Source organism: Callorhinus ursinus, unplaced genomic scaffold (genome assembly GCF_003265705.2).
Source record: "Callorhinus ursinus isolate GAN/ISIS: 27379988/994484 unplaced genomic scaffold, GSC_fseal_2.0 scaffold33, whole genome shotgun sequence".
NCBI lineage: Eukaryota > Metazoa > Chordata > Mammalia > Carnivora > Otariidae > Callorhinus > Callorhinus ursinus.
In genome coordinates, this window is record NW_027397095.1 from 2,831,070 (window position 1) to 2,847,985 (window position 16,916).

The following is a 16,916-nucleotide window of genomic DNA, read 5'->3' on the forward strand; positions in this document are numbered from 1 at the left end:
ATCCTCACCTGCCCTTTGCCCTGTGCACCTGTGTTCCTGGTGTCTCTCTGCAGGGGTAAATTTCCTCTTCTTATAAGGACACTAGTCAGATTGGATTAGGGCCCACCCTACCGACTCATTTTAACTTAATCCCTTCTTTATAGGCCCTATCTCTAAATACAGTCACATTCTGAGGTATGGGGTTTAAGACTTCCACATGAATTTGAGGTGGGCAGTGCGGGGGGGGGGGAGGGATACCCAGTTCAACCCATAACAGGGACTGGTGAGAAGAAAAAGATCAGAAACAGAGTCTGGAAGAAGGAACTAATGAAATAGTCATCTGTGATCCCGGAGCCTGTAAGACATACACGGTGCCTGTGATTTACTATACTGAGACTTCAGAGCAATGCACTGCTTCTGATTTGAAAAAGACTCAGTTCCCTGCCCCCCCCATATCCTAAAATATAAGTACATATAAGGCATGGCATGGGGGGGCCTAGGGCCACATTGGCTGCAAAGAAAGGGCTGTTTGCGGGAGGCCAGAGGGTCTGCTGAGTGCTCCATTCCTAAACTCCTCAATGCTAATGTGAAAAATGTCATTTCTCTGTCATGCAGCAGAACTGGGAGACTTTCATGAAGAAACAGATAAGAAACATCTGGCAGAAACCCGCTACTTACCGAACCAAGACTGTTTAGAGAGCAAGATCATGCACTTTCATCAGAAGCACGTGTGAGTACTTCAGCCAGCACCAGCTTCCACCAGCAGGGAACACGAAAGCTGGGGACAGACTCTTAAAAGCAAATCCTTAAGTCAGAGAAGCTTCGGGCTCAAGAATACACTGAGCTCCTCACGGAGCCCTTAGGGCGGAGGTGTCTTTCTTGCTGCATTTATTAGGCTCATAAATTCTTTCCCTTTGCAGTGGCAGGAGCCCAGCTGAAGCTGACATTCTGCTACTGGATATAGCAAGGAAGCTGGATATGTACGGCATCAGGCCTCACCCCGCCAGTGACGGCGAAGGCATGCAGATCCACCTGGCTGTCGCTCACATGGGAGTACTGGTGTTAAGGGTAACAACTCTTTCCTTTAAAGGCCTGCAGCTTTGGGTGTTACCTTGGTTCCAACGTGGGTGTCCGTTCGTGAGGTGACCTCGCCCCTCAGTCTCACCACCAGCCAGAAAGGGGGGGGATATTTGTGAATATCTCCCCTCGATGTGCTTTGCTTCCCTTTGTGGTCTCTGACGGACTGTTTTGACTCTGAGGAGCTCACACATTTGATCGGGCCAGCATGGTGGAGAGAGAAAGTCAAGAGGCCCTTTGGAACTTGTAGACCCTAAATACGAATATGGATTTTGGCATCTAAAAGCTTCGGCTGTGACACCAAGTGCACTCACCTTGTCCAAATCTACTAGAAACAACCCACGGGGACCAAATTAGAGCACCAAAGCAAGTCACCGACGGGTCAGGTGCAGACTCAGCTAGAAGAATCTTGGCCTTCTCATGTTTCAGGTTGTAAACTTTGCAGCACGAGAGTACACGGGTGGGCAAAAGACCCAGTGGGCCACAGGCATAGCTGTTCCCCCAGGAAGGAATTTTACCCATTCCACTCTAACTTCCCCCCATCGGTCCTACTGCGTGGGAGAAAATGGGGAAGCGGAGGGGAGCAAGGCTGTCGTGTTAGTTGTGAGCTCTTCCGGTGGGAGTACTTCTGTGGACAGTGTGGAATGATGTAGCCAGTCTATTTTGTCCCACCCCAAATCCAGTCAAAGAATACTTGTGTACTGAGTACTCTGTATGTGTTCGGTATTGCATTCTTCAAACAAAACCGGCTTTATTGAGATATACTTTGCATACCATACAATTCATCTGGTTTAACTCTTCAATTCAATGGGTTTGAGTATATTTACAGAGTCGGGCAGCAACTATTCATTCATTCATCCTTCCGTCAGTATAGTTACTGTATAGCCCCCTGTGCCAGATATTAGAGCTGCAGAGGTAAACAGGAGGGATCCTGACTTCGTGGACCTTGTATTCTACAAAGTCTTTTTTTTTTTTAAAGATCTATCTATTTATTTATTTATTTGAGAGAGAGAGAGAGAGAGAGAGAGAGAGAGAACGCGAGCAGGGGGAGGGGCAGAAGGAGAGAAAGAGGAAGAGAGATCCTCAAGCAGACTCTCTGCTGAGTGCAGAGCCCAACACGGGGCTCGATCCCAGCACCCTGAGATCATGACCTGAGCCGAAATCAAGAGTCGGACACTCAACTGGCTGAGCCACCCAGGTGCCCCATGGACCTTGCCTTCTAACAGGGGAAAGACAGACAATGAAACAAGTAATTTTAAACAAATGCTATGTTTTTGTGCTCGAAGAAGCATGGGGTGCTAAGGTAACACATGTGAAAGGGGTTTAACATTTAAGCTAAGGGGGTGCCTTGGCTGGCTCAGTTGGAAGAGCTTGCGACTCTCTTGATCTCGGGGTCATGAGTTTGAACCCCACGATCGGGGTAGAGATGACTAAAAATAAGTAAATGAATAAACTTAAAAAAATTTAAGCCAAGACCTGAGGAAGTTGTCCAGATCAAAGAGATAGGGTTGGCAGGTGAGGGAGGGGATTCCAGACAAAGGGCACACAGACAAAGGCCCCAAGAAGGATAAAGGATGGCACAGTCAACAAACTAACATTAAGCCTGACCTATGGCTCCGGTCATTAAGATACTCACAATTTATTTGGAGAGACCAGAGAAATAGTGATCAATATCAGTCAGTAATCAAAAGCTAATCTATCCTATCGACCTGAAGTTGCGCGACAAGTATACATAAGAAACTAATAAATGTGGTTACCCATAGAGAATGGATAGATGGGTACAGAGGGACAGATATAGGAGTGATGGTGGTGGGAGCGAGACTTCTCGATGTATATATTTTTTGTATACCTTTGATTTTTGGACCACGTCAGCAAACAAATATCAAGCAGCCGACCAACCAACAAATGGATAGATATAACTATATACAACATGTACCTATATATAGGTATAAGTATATATAACAATATTTTAGAGGGGATGCTACCAGACTGGCAAGACAGCTTGACTAGGGAGAAGGCAATTCTGGGTAAGGAGAATGAGGAGCCCTCTGGGAAGGAAGGTACAGGGTTGGATGGAAGGGTGTTTTTTAGGATCAGTGGGATAGAAGGCTGGATGCTCAGTACAGCTGAGGCAGGACACCCCAGCCAAACGTGTTTAGACTTGATGACACACGCAGTGAGGAGCCATGGAAGGTGTTTGTGTAAATGGGGTGGCAGTCATCCTTTCCTCCCATGATCTCCCTATCCTGGCTGGAAACCTTCCCCAGGCATACCCCTTCTTGCTTGCACTTCGGAGCAGCCTTATGTCTCCCTCGAATGCCTTCTTTGGCCACAGCTTCTACCTAGTAGGACAGAACCAGTCTGTGCAAGAGGTAGGATGGTCCCATGCATGAGGTGCTTTTTCTAACGGGTTCTCATTGTCTTCCAAACCAGCGTGTGCTGACATTCACCTTGAAATCTGCCATGCCTGTCATTACAGGGAAATACAAAGATCAATACTTTCAACTGGGCTAAAATCCGCAAGTTGAGTTTTAAGAGAAAGCATTTTCTCATCAAACTTCATGCCAACATCTTGGTAAGTAGCTTTCTAATAAATTCTTTCACTTTCTGTTCACTTGGGATTTCTTGGTTGTTTCAGCAAATGGTCTGAATGTGAGTGGTGAAAGCTGAAGGGTGATGTACTCTCTCTTTTACCTCTACATAAATAAACCAGAGCGTTAGTCATATTTTTACTCGAGGCAAAACACCAAGAAATCCTATTGGCAGTTCAGAATGAATAAACTAGTGGGAAAACGGGGTGGCTGGAATGAAAGGCAAGTCTCCTTAAAAACCATTTTCTTTTTTCAGGGATTTGATAAGTCAAACGGGAGTGACCAGATCTAGGACTATGGACATGTTTATTTGCTGTTATCTGCCCCATTTTATATTTTCATCTCCTTTCCTTAAACAAAAATAACTGAACACCGAGTACATGCCAAATAATTGAACACCTACTATTTGCCAAAGCAGGATGTGGTGGAGGTGGGGTGGGGGTATAGATTAGGCAAAAGCAGCTCTTATTGGTCAAGGCTGCATTGTACAGGGTACGACAAAGGTACTAGAAAGGATGTTCTTTTGTGACTCTAAAGGAAATGAAAAATGTGTATCAACCAATTTTTTGACCTACGGAGGATGCAGTAGTGTGGCCTTACACCAAAGTGTTCATTTGAGCAGTTCAGGAGACTGTCTCCAGTGTGAAGCTTGTGGAGTGTCCCAGGGCTGCATGTGGGAACCTGGAAAGGAATGAGGGAAGGGGGGCTCAGCAGAAAACAGGGCTGCATGCACGCATGCACAAATGGGGGTCATAGAGTGGGTCGGGGGGATGGGGAAAACTTGAACTTTAGGTCTGAAAGGCTAAGCTCCCCTAGAGCAGATTAGGATATGCTAAATGAGCAATATAGAGCATCGTAGAACAGGGCAGCATAGGGAGGACTAAATGTTTCTAGCCGGTATGTTAAAAAGACGCCTATACATGTAATTATCCTATAAAGCCTACCATCTGTAAGGAAATCGCCTCCTCCCCGTGTTTCCTGTTGGTCATTTATAACTTCTTGTCACCTTGAAAGGATGTCCTTTGATGTTCATTTTAACCTAATTTACAACTTCATAAAAATGTTCCTGGCAGAGAAGAGGGGGTAAAAATGTGTTTGAGGTACGGGGGCTCCAGAGTGAGACTGGCTTCTCAGAGAGGGCTCTGTTTTTGAGCAGTGGCCCTGTCTGTTCCTCGGAAGGTTGCCAATCATTTGGTTTTAGTAGGTGTGAAGCCTGTAGGGAGCCAAGTGGAAAATCAGAAGCTGCATGGGCCCCTGGACCAACAGTTTGGAAAGCACTAGGATTCGAAGTTCTTTGATAGTCTTGAAGGATGTTTGGCTTGATGGAAATTGGTTTACACAGGTGTTGTGCAAGGACACCTTGGAGTTCACCATGGCCAGCCGAGATGCCTGCAAGGCTTTCTGGAAGACCTGTGTGGAGTACCATGCTTTCTTCAGACTTTCTGAAGAGCCCAAATCCAAGCCCAAAGCCCTACTGTGCAGCAAGGGTTCCAGTTTCCGCTATAGGTAATGAAATATTGCACATAGGTCAACTGTACACACAACTTCTTTTCAATAACGTGGAAGGCAGTGGAAGGCGTTGAATTCTAGAAGCAATGAAGAATCACTTAAAGGGTGATCCCCTTTACTGCTCCTTCTCTATGTGACACATGAGGTCCATATTTCCCAACGGGGAGACAGGAGGAGGGAAGCACCCTAGTTAAGGGGCTAGATCAGAATATTGGCAAGGATTGGGGGGGTCTTATGCTGTTTGAGAAGATGTATTTAATGAACCTGTTGTTTTCCTTATATCACAACCTCTGTGCAAGCCATGGAAAGGAAAGCTCAACGACATCTGTTTGGTGGTGGTTGGTGAGAGACAGGTGGGGAGACAGGCTTGGAGGAGCTAAGGGAGGCAGAACGCTGAGCAGTATGGCAGTAGAGGCTCTTCGCGGCAGGGGACATTTTGGAGGAATGGAAGCAAGGTGAAAATATGATCTCGCTTTTACGCGAACACACCAGCCTAGGAATTCTTTGGAAGAAGCCTTCAAAACTCTTAGCTAAGATTTAAAAAACAAACAAACAAACAAACAAAAAAACCAAACCAAAAACAAAAAAACCACCTTCTAATTGAATGTTTCCCATAGGGGATTTTCAAATAGTGGAAGCCCGCCTCAGTAAGAACTGAGATCTTAAAAACATACATATTTTTTGATGGAATCTTTCCAAAATGTATTTTACAAATCCCCGCCTTCTTAAACAGATGATACTGAGCATAGTTTGCCCTTCTCTGAATGACCGGAGCTAATATAAACATCACTTATTATCCAGGGGAGGCGATGGCCTGGGGGTGGGGGGAGGCACGGCAGTCCCTGCACCTCGGTGATAAATGGCTCAGACTTTTTGGGTTTTACTATTTTTCCTGATTTCTTTTTTGGCTCTTGCGTTTCTCCCAGCCGTCGGCTGGCTTTCTTTGCTGGTGTATGGTCTGGCTGGAGCGAACCTCTTCTGTTTAGTTAGCTGTTTTTCTTCTGTCAGGAATTGGGAAACTGGATAAATAGCCTTATTAGAAATTGTGTGTAAATTTGCAGGTAGGGAAAAGGCCTTTATAGGAGAGTCAGTTCATTTTCAAGGCCAGAATTTTTAACTGTGATATAGTCTTGTTCCGAAGCTTTTAAAAATCTTCTGGGTTCTGAGAAGTTGAGGTTGCTCTAGGCCTGATAGTTGAAAAAGCGGGTAGTATCATTACTGTGATGGTCAAAGATTCATGGCCTATGTCATTCATTGGGACTCCTGACTCCAACAGTAAATGAAGCTTTGGAGTTTTAGTAGCCTGAGTGGTGTTAATAAAATGTCTTATCTCATTCTTTACCACAGTGGAAGGACCCAAAGGCAGCTTTTGGAATATGGAAAGAAAGGGAGGTTGAGGAGCTTGCCATTTGAGAGGTACATGGTTTTTTCTGTCTCTCTCTCTCATGTTGATTTTAAGCTGAATGTAGAGATTTCTATGTATTCTGTATGTGCTTGCAGACCATTTCAATTCCTTCTCTGTTTGCGGATTGCAGGAAACATTACCCATCTCAGTACCATGAGCGACAATGCAGGTCCTCACCGGACCTCCTCTCTGATGTGTCAAAACAAGTAAGGTTTCTGAAAATCCCTTCTTCTTTAGATAAATGTACTGCATCTACATGTCAAATGCTTTTAAGAATTGATTCTGCCAGAATGTCCCGGTGTGTAAAAAGGCGACTCTGTTTGAGTTAGGCTAGCCTCCTCAGGAGGTCTGTCAGCTCAGTCTTTCCAGCCAATAGAAGACCATTTAATAAATTACCACTGGTGTGTACCTTATGGACTGAAAGGATCTGGCGCATCTCTAAATTGCAACTTGTATTGCTAACATCGTGCAAAATGCAGATCCAAATGAATTTCTAAAACTAAAAAGCTTTTTTTTTTTTTTACCTAATGAAAAATTTTAAGGCTTAGAGGAAGCTCCAAGGTCTTGGGTTAACGTTTTAAAGTACTCTTGCTGTGTAATTTTGTCACTTAATTCAAGAACAAAGTGCTATTCTCCTGGAATCATGAGATGATGGCTTCATTTGAGTTTTATAAGCATTAACCATGGTAATTATTTTGCTTTTGCTCTCCCTAAAAAAAAAAAAATAATTATAGGTCTCACAAACTCTCATGTCTTCATTCAAATCATAGGCAGTTTTTATTTCAAAGGCGTCACAGAGGTATAATGCTGGAAGGTGCCATCTAACATGTGACCCTCTCATCATAGCCCTCCTTCCCACCATTTTACAGAGAATAGGGAGGAGGCTGGAGCAGGGAGGTTAGGAGACCCACCTAAGGTCACACAGCAGAGCCAGAACCAGAAGGCAGAACCCCTGGCTCATTTATAAATGAGCTACTAAACCATACTGCCTGGAGTCCCACGCCGGCTGAAGAACATGGAGAACTCAGAGGCAGGGAGTGGGATGCAGTGAGAAAGGAGACTGTCGTGTGTATTTTTTAGCACATGGATTGGGATATGGTACAAGGTATTTCCCATTCTGTATCCATTCATCAGCCTTGGAATAGAATATGGATCGATATGACCTTGTGAAAAATACCTTTGTGAAATTCAAGGCGTTTAGATCCCTGCTCCCACGCCAACCAAATGGCTTTTCCCTTCTTTCACCAACATGTCCTCTCTTGCAAGGTGGAAGATTTGAGACTAGCGTACGGCGGTGGGTATTACCGAAATGTGAATGGAGTGCATGCATCGGAGCCGGTGCTAGACCATAGGAGGAGAAACTCAGCAGTGGAGGTGACGTTTGCAGCCGAGCTGGAGCGTTCCAAACCAGAGGCGGATCCCACACTGTTACATCAGTCCCAAAGCAGTTCCTCTTTCCCTTTTATTTATACAGACCCTGTCTTTAGCACTGACCTGGATCCCAGAGACTACTTTGAGGAAAGGAGTCCTCTGAGCTCCTTCCAACCAAGCTGTAAGTTTGCTGACAATCACATGAGCGCATCTTCTGGCCTTGCAAGCAAAGTGAGTCCAGCAAGGCAGCTAACTTACACAGATGTGCCCTATATTCCTTGTACTGGTCAGCAGGTCGATATTATGCCTCCCCAAGTCTTTTTTTATGTGGACAGACCACCCCAGGTGCCCAAACGGTCCCCAGTCATGGCAGAGGAAAGGGAAAGGCCAGACAGCTGTCTAGAGCCCGCTGCAATGAAGCCAGCCAAAAGAAGCCCAAGGAATGTCAGAATGAAGAGCTTTCAGCAAGACTTTCAAGAACTCCAAGAAGCTATGGCCAGGACTAGTGGTAGGAGCAACATCAACGTAGATCTGGAAGCGGAAGACCCAAATTTAGAAGATGCATTTGCATATAGCATTCAAGAGCAAACCCCGAAACGATCCCAGAGCCAATCAGACATGAAAACGATCCGTTTTCCTTTTGGGTCCGAATTTAGACCTTTAGGGCCTTGTCCTACTCTGAGTCGTAAAGCTGACCTTTTTACATATATGTTTGCAGAGCAGGAGTTTCCAACAGTTTTAATGGATCAGGGAGCAACAGAAAGGTATGTAACTAGTGAATCCAGTGATTCAGAATCAGAAATTCTTAAACCAGACTACTACTCTTTGTATGGCAAAGGAACAAGGTCACCCATGGCCAGAATCCGCTTATCTTCTGGTAGTCTACAGCTTGATGAAGAGGATGAAGGTGTTTCTTTCAATACGCCAACTGCTGAAGACAGGACTTTGCTAAAACCGTGTAATTACTTTTTAGCTTAAAAGTGTGAACTCAGTGAACATTTCTGGGCCAGTTCCATGTTGCCAACTTAGGTAAAATATAAGGAACGTTCTGCACAAACCATTTTCTTAGTTATCATTCGTTGGTATTAAGGGGATCTCCTACTTTTGGGCACCTAGCTTATTAAAGATCCAGCTGCTGCCTCGTTCCTCAAGCTCCCCTCCTCAGTTTCCTCTGAAGGGACTCTGGAACATACCCTTTCCTCACCAGCACCGTGGTCGGGCAAGGTGGCTACTTGTCATCTCCGTTTTACGTTTCCCCATAGAGACATTATCGATGAAGTTCAGGCTCTTCCACACTGAATAATGGTGACAGTATGGGTTGGCATAGCATTGGCCTCTGATGTCCTTTAGTGATTTGGTAGATTGTGACTGTGTTGGTCATTTTGTTCTTAAGCCATACTGTGACTAAAGGTTCCAGTAAAAATGGTCCTGTCGTGTGTTAAAGACTTCAATTTTTATAACATTTATTAGGGGGAGCATGGCCCTCCTATACCTCAGGAACAAGTTGGTGGCATAGATCCTCTCATCAGAATACAAGTTTTTAATGCATCTAGGACTTGGAAGAATTCTAAACCTTGGAAATTCATGAGTTAATCAATTTCTAAAGCCAGATATAGGCCCGATGAAGATATTACGACGTTTGACTTACTACTTCTGTACTCTTAACTATCTATTATATGTAGTGACAGATAAAAATTAACATGTTGGTTTATCTACTTTCTCCTGCAAGACTTTATTTTTTTGCCGTCTCTTGTTGCATGTATGTAGGCAAGGAAATGAGATGAATGGTATTTTAATAAAGAGTGATGGAAATCCATTTATTTAAAAAAAGAAGTTGCAAGTATGATCTTCATTTTGTTTTAGTCAACTTCAGAAATGACTGGTTCTGGTCTGTTACCAAGGGAAGGGACAGTTAATAAGAAAAAGGAAGGAGGCAGGGGAAAACGTAGAGTCAGGGAGGGAGAAGTGGTAGAATTGGGGTAGCTGATGAGAAGGATAGTGCTAAAACCAGACTGAGTTCATGAACCAAGAGTCTATTCTTGAGAGAACGAGGGAGAGAGCAGAAGCAGAGGGGGAGGGCCAGAGGGAGAGGGAGAAGCAGATACCCCATTGAGCAGGGAGCCCAACGACGTGGGGCTTGATCCCAGGACTTTGGGATCATGACTTGAGCCGAAGGCAGACACTTAACTGACTGAGCCACTCAGGTGCCCCGTAAGTGTGTGTATGTGTACACACACACACACACACACACACACACACACACACACACAGCTTGCATCATGTTCTTACTTTCTTTGTCCTTATATCAGAAAAATTCCTTTTAATATACCTTTCTCTAGCCTTTCCCACATTCTAGCACTTTCTTCCCTGCTCCTACCCAGTAACATGAATGTAAAAAAGCGATTTAATAATAATAATATATTGAAGCCCAGTCACCTATATGTTAATCCTATAGATCCTCAGAGCTATAGTAAGTTCATCCTTGACCTTTTCTCTAGGAAAAACTCAAATTCCTTTAGGCTTACATGCTCTTTCTCATCTCAATTTCTGGAAGTCTTTGTGAAATTTGTTCTCCCCAGAGAACTATAGGGTTCAAATCTGTATTTGATTTCCTAATAAAACCTAACTAGGGTGACCACACAACATATTGTCCAACCTAGGGCATTTCTGAGTGAAAGAGGACTCTACCAATACTTTTGTCAGGACAGGGGGACAGATATGCATGGTAGCTATAACCAGTGCTTAAATCTGAAGAACACCTTCTAGTTTCCAATGGAGACGTTGGTGTTAAAGTTCCAATAACAAATTAAAGAGCAGAGGAGACAAAATTTGAAACAATTAAAGTTCTGCCCCATACCCCCACCTTGAGAAAACAAACACTGAGGACCATGAAATTTAAATATTTATTTTTCAATCCCCCACAACATTGGAGTATGCTTCGCCTAGAAACAGTTTACAGGACTAATAACTCTAATGAATAAGCAATATAATTCCTATCCATGATGCAGCTGTGTTGTAAAGTTTCAAATAATCCATTTATAAATTCGTTGCTTTTGCTTTTACAAAAATATTCATTCAACCCATGATATGAGTTGCAAAATTATTTCTAAACCTCTACAAATTATAAACTGTAATTGCATTTCAGTCACATAGCAGGTGAAAATTTCAACTGAACCATTACTTCAAAATACAAGCATTAAAAGTAATTGTTACAGTATAGGCACCAATGAAAAGAACTTTCTTGGCATATGACATGACCACGACTTATTCAAGTGTCTGTATTATTACAGAAAGAGAAGAGGTAATGGCCACTTTGACTAAAAACTGTATTCTTTACTTGAAGAACACCTTTCTTCTAATATTTGGCAATTATTCCGATTTTTAGAAATGACTTCTGTGCAAAAACCAAACTGTGCAGATCCAAACAACAAAACGTTAACTACCAAAACTAATTAATATCAATAATTCTACAACTACTGAAATATAGCCCCAGTTTGGAACTTAGGCAGGCATAATATATATACTGGGCTTAAAAGAAAAAAGGTATTACCCATGTAACAGTACCATAAATATAACTGAAAATAACTGTACAGTCTAACTTAACTTTTGTACGGACACAGGTCATCCTGTACTCTGGTTATTTTCATATGAACTAGAAAATGCTTATTTAAATACCCTTTCAAAAATGAACAAATGATGCTTATGTACTGGATAATTATGGAGAACAAAAATGTATAAATAGTTTATAGGACATTTCACTACCATGACAAAAATATGCTGGTGTAAGTTATATTCATACCTGTTGATCAGGTACTTAATCACATGATTATCAGCTTTTACTTAAGCTCCCCAAATCCAAGCAATATAATATGCTATATGAGTTGAAGATTTTAAAAATGAAGACTGATAAATTCCTCCAGTATTGCCAAAGACCCATCCTTGGCTAATTAGTATTGCTTTAATTTTCCAACCATGTTAAATAAGGGTTAACTGCCTCTTCTGCAAGAGAAGGTCAATACTGCACACCAAGAGGTACCTCTGTTGCTACATGTTGCCTATAAATGCTTCAAACACAGGGCTCTCAAATGGGATCGTCATTGAGCTGCCTGGAAAATCATCCCAACTTGGTAGAGGGAGTCAATACTTTTCAGGTTTCATTTCCAAGAGCTTATTAAAAACTTCCGTTTTAAGAAGAAATGACTTGTTTCCACCTCCCCACCAATAGTCACTTTTAGAATATGCTTGTGTTTTTTTTTTTTAAGTGTTTTGAGGCTTGATGATTTACAAACATTGAATATTTAGGATGACTTTGAAAGACCTGTACGTTTCATGAGTGTACAGTTAACTAAGGATCAAAACATGAAAGGTATTCATCCCAGTAACTTAAATAATAATGATACCTAAAAGCAAAACTGTATCTCAACATTTAGTAGAATACAGGTGAAACTATAGTATTAAAAGTTATTCCTTACAAAATAATCTCTTTAAAATATAAAATGATAAACACCATCACAAAATAGTTGAAGAGCTTCTTCCAAATCTTCAATGTTGCAAAGATCCAAAAGGCACATGGAGCTCATGAGTTAAGCATTGTTAAGCTTGGAGTAGCTTTGGTGGGTTTCTCTGGGTCCATATGAAATAGAAGCCGATAATAAGAAGTTCCTTAGGGGGATTCATCTGCTGAACACCTATAAAATGAAGAAAAATTTAAACCTATATACAACTACACATGTTTATATTTCTCATCTGTATGAACTCTGCAATAAAGGTACTGATTCAGCAAACTAAATTCTTTTACTGAATATCATCAGGCAGACGTTAACATATAAAGAAGTTCAAAAATCTCTTCTGTAGGGGCGCCTGGGTGGCTCAGTTGGTTTAAGCGTCTGACTCTTGATCTCAGCTCAGGTCTTGATCTCAGGGTTGTGAGTTCAGGCTCCATGTGGGGCCCACTTAAAAACAAAATCCCTTCTGGGGCGCCTGGGTGGCTCAGTTGTTAAGCGTCTGCCTTCGGCTCAGGTCATGATCTCGGGGTCCTGGGATCGAGCCCCGCATCGGGCTCCCTGCTCCACGGGAAGCCTGCTTCTCCCTCTCCCACTCCCCCTGCTTGTGTTCCCTCTCTCGCTGTGTGTCTCTCTCTCTCAAATAAATAAAATCTTTAAAAAAAAACAAACCAAACCAAACCAAACAAAAAAACCAAAATCCCATCCATATCTGATTTGACAACCTCCAGTTGACTTGTTTGCAAATTGGAAAAGAGCGGGAAGCTGTCCATGAAAATCTAAGGGATTTGAAGAGGGGTTAGTTTAGTGTATGAGGACAAATAGGCTTCATCAGATAGAAGATCTATCAGAGCGTGTGATTTCACAGGCCGTATAGTTTGTTCCAACTGGATCCCAGTGGCATCACAAAGATAAACAAGTAGAAAGATGCACCGAGAAGCGATATATCACGGGATTGAGACTAGAATTAGTATTGCTTTATTCTGTTGGAGCTAAGAAGGTGTGTGCATGCATACAAAAGTCTGGTTTAAAAAGAGAACGTAAAAATTAAATGTATGAACTTTATTGAATAGGAACAAAGTTAAACCAACAATTTGAGACAGTGTGGAAACTGAAGTCAATCATAAGGACCTTCTGTAGTCTATACTGACTTCCTCTACCTACAATCCTTCCCTTAACTTTACTTACGGGGGCTAAACGTAAGAACTTCAGCACTGGAAGCTATGTGAATAGTAGTGTGATGAGGGTAGTGGCAAGAATGAAAACATTCCTAAGTGGTATCTACAAGGGCCCAAATAAAAATACGCTCTGTGACCTTTCGTCTATACCCCTACTAGCAGGCGAAGGAGAAAAAACCAAAACAGGCCATTTCTTTCAGGGGGAAAAGTACCTTGTAATGCCCAAAGATAATTCCAAAAGCTCGTGTTTAAGATGGGCGACAAACAAAACAGTTTTAAGCATACAACTATTAAGAAGTGACTTAATAATTAGGAATACTTGAAATGACTGAATCAAGGTAATCATATCGTATCATAAACATCCCACAGAAAATGTCAAAATAATTTCTTAAATGACATTTCAAGCTTACTTTTGAAATTTTTCAATTAATTTCTTCACCATTTTATCTGTGATGCCAGGACAGGCGGCTTCAGCCACAGCAATACTTTTCTCAAGTTCTTCAATTGCCTGATTCCTGCTAGCGTTATTCTCATCCTGCTGTTTAAGCTGAGAAAGATCAATAGCAGTAACATTTAAAATTACCAGACTTCTTAACATAGATATCCAAAGCTAATGAATCCGTACTTACTTCAGCAAATGCAGGTGTGATTATCATAGACAAACAGCTCAGGGTTTGCACAAGATCTTGCTCCTTGGAACAAATAATATGGATTATGGCCATGAAATGAACATAATAAGTCATGGTGTTCTTATTCTGTAACAAGCGAGCACTAATTTGAAACCTCCCTCCCAAAAGGCCCAATATAAGGCACGTCTCCATGCTTCCTTCCCACCCATCCATCATCCAGAAGGCCTCTAACCTCTAGGATTACATCAGATATCCACGATTCCACTGGGTGTATGCATGTCTAGGTAAATTGCATTTAAAAAACATACCGATGGCCACTTAAACGACTTCCATGACCTTTACTTAATTAGCTCAAAACTAATGGCAAGTGAAGCATACTATGGACACAGTGAGATAGGCGGGCATTTAGGGGTATTAAATTCTAATAATTTTTGGCCATCATAATCTCACTCCATTAGTCCAAAAGAATCTATCGAGAGGAAGTGATCACTGCCATGTACATACAGCCCCATTCTGTAGCTTCTTTGGATCAGGCTTCTTCCGCACGGTGGTAAAGCTCCATTCGGGATGAGTATTATTTTCTCTGCTGGTGGGTTCCCTAAAGAGATGGCCCAAAATACTAATATAAGTTCCTAAATAATTCAGCATGGTGAAAATATCAAATCATTGATTCCAAATCAATGCAGCCAGACTCTGAAGAGTTGTTCCGATATATAAAAAATCAGAGTATAAAAAAAGCACTTGGGGGGCGCCTGGGTGGTTCAGTTGGTTAAGCGACTGCCTTTGGCTCAGGTCATGATCTCGGGGTCCTGGGATCGAGCCCCGCATCGGGCTCCCTGCTCCACGGGAAGCCTGCTTCTCCCTTTCCCGCTCCCACTCCCCTGCTTGTGTTCCCTCTCTCGCTGTCTCTCTGTCAAATAAATAAATAAATAATCTAAAAAAAAAAAAAGCATTTGGGGGTGCCTGGGTGGCTCAGTCATTAAGTGTCTGCCTTCTGCTCAGGTCATGATCTTGCGGTCCTGGGATCGAGCCCTGCATCGGGCTCCCTGCTTCGAGGGAAGCCTGCTTCTCCCTCTCCCACTCCCCTTGCTTGTGTTCCCTCTCTCGCTGTCTCTCTCTGTCAAATAAATAAATAAAATCTTAAAAAAAAAAAAAGCATTTGATCTTGGTTTTGGGTGGATACTACAATGTACTGGAGAAGAGCAGTGGTCTTCAATTCCTAAGTGTGCATCAGAATCACAGGTGGAGACCTCTTACCACGTAGATAAAGGCCTGCCCCCACCCCTCCCCACTGACTGGATCAGGATCTCCTGGGGCGTGGCTTTTGGTTCTTTTTTAAAGTTCCATGGGCTACTTTCATGGGCAGCCACGGCCAACAAACCATTACAACAGGGCACAAAAATCGTCCTGGTATTTTTTTTTTTTTAAAGTAGGGCAATTTCTCATAAATGCAGGACTCTGAGAGTATTATCAAAAGAAATTTTGTGTTGCCGTTGTGCCGATTCAGCCAGTGGAAGAGTAAATTCTGGTGTAACCTACAGACTTCCCTGGTCTCCATTAAGTTATGGACTTAGAATCTCAGATGTCAATGTCAATGCTGTAGTTAGAAAACCGGTGGAACTTTTTTAGGGAGGTAGAAATCATATATAGATGAATATTTAAATATATCAGTGTGATCACAGTTTAGTATGTGGCCAAGGGATGGGAAAGGCCTGGAGGTCAGTTCTCCAGAAGGATTTTGCAGGTTCCCCCAAAGTATGAGAAGACACAGCCCCTTATCACTTTGGGCAAACTAATATAACACTTTTTAATTGAATCTTGTTCCAAAATTTTGTAATATACTCAAGTATCCACTAGGGGTTAGACCGAGACCATTTAAAAATAGAGCAATTCACTTCTAAGAAAAAACCTGTTTCCAAATTCATTGTACTCCACAGACTGTGATTTTAAAAGATTTCCACAGTTTCTACCGTAAAACTTTAAAATAAGGTTTATATTTTATGCTAGAGAAAGCATAGTGGATACTAGTTAAAAGATAGGCAATATTAGAATGGGCTACCTACATAAAAATTGAATGATTTGGGCGCCTGGGTGGCTCAGTTGGTTAAGCGACTGCCTTCGGCTCAGGTCATGATCCTGGAGTCCCGGGATCGAGTCCCACATCGGGCTCCCTGCTCAGCGGGGAGTCTGCTTCTCCCTCTGACCCTCTTCCCTCTTGTGCTCTCTATCTCTCATTCTCTCTCTCTCAAATAAATAAATAAAATCTTTAAAAAAAATTGAATGATTTGTACATACGAATCAGAGCCCTCAGAATCAGATTCATCATCACTGTGCCCTTCTGCCTTCCATCTCTTAAAGCGATCTATCAGTTCGGTCAGATAAGAAGTCTTCTTTGAATTTTTTACAATGAATTTGTGTTTCAGAAGTTCTTTAGCTGTAGGACGCTAGGGAAAGAGGAAGGACACAAGAATACTTCCAGGTTCTTTATGATTGCAAGGGGTAGTAAAAAATTATTTCAATGATTAAGCAGAAAAGGTACATCTGAAAAGTAGGTCTATAAACATGAGGACAACTAAAATGCTGTAGGGCAATAAACAGCTAATTCTACTTTTTGAAGTGGCTCAAGGCAACCAAATTGAATTTACTACCTTTGTACCAATTTGTTCAAGCCCAGG

The 16,916-nt window shown here is 42.2% G+C and overlaps 2 protein-coding genes across 2 annotated transcripts in view; one reads left to right on the forward strand and one right to left on the reverse strand.

Annotated features, from left to right (window-relative positions):
* FRMD7 (FERM domain containing 7) overlaps positions 1-8,931 on the forward strand; it is a 47,707-nt gene extending 38,776 nt beyond the window's left edge. The window contains exons 6-12 of the mRNA XM_073879089.1: positions 595-709; positions 900-1,047; positions 3,536-3,631; positions 4,990-5,153; positions 6,504-6,572; positions 6,692-6,767; positions 7,828-8,931. Coding sequence (XP_073735190.1) covers positions 595-709; positions 900-1,047; positions 3,536-3,631; positions 4,990-5,153; positions 6,504-6,572; positions 6,692-6,767; positions 7,828-8,910 — 1,751 coding nt within the window. The 3' untranslated portion in view covers positions 8,911-8,931. The remainder of the gene's footprint in view (positions 1-594; positions 710-899; positions 1,048-3,535; positions 3,632-4,989; positions 5,154-6,503; positions 6,573-6,691; positions 6,768-7,827) is intronic.
* A 1,885-nt stretch (positions 8,932-10,816) lies between these two features.
* Positions 10,817-16,916, reverse strand: part of STK26 (serine/threonine kinase 26) — a 53,388-nt gene continuing 47,288 nt past the window's right edge. Inside the window, exons 8-12 of the mRNA XM_025852503.2 lie at positions 16,537-16,685; positions 14,746-14,839; positions 14,242-14,304; positions 14,023-14,159; positions 10,817-12,620 (exon numbers count right to left, since the gene is read on the reverse strand). Coding sequence (XP_025708288.1) covers positions 12,596-12,620; positions 14,023-14,159; positions 14,242-14,304; positions 14,746-14,839; positions 16,537-16,685 — 468 coding nt within the window. The 3' untranslated portion in view covers positions 10,817-12,595. The remainder of the gene's footprint in view (positions 12,621-14,022; positions 14,160-14,241; positions 14,305-14,745; positions 14,840-16,536; positions 16,686-16,916) is intronic.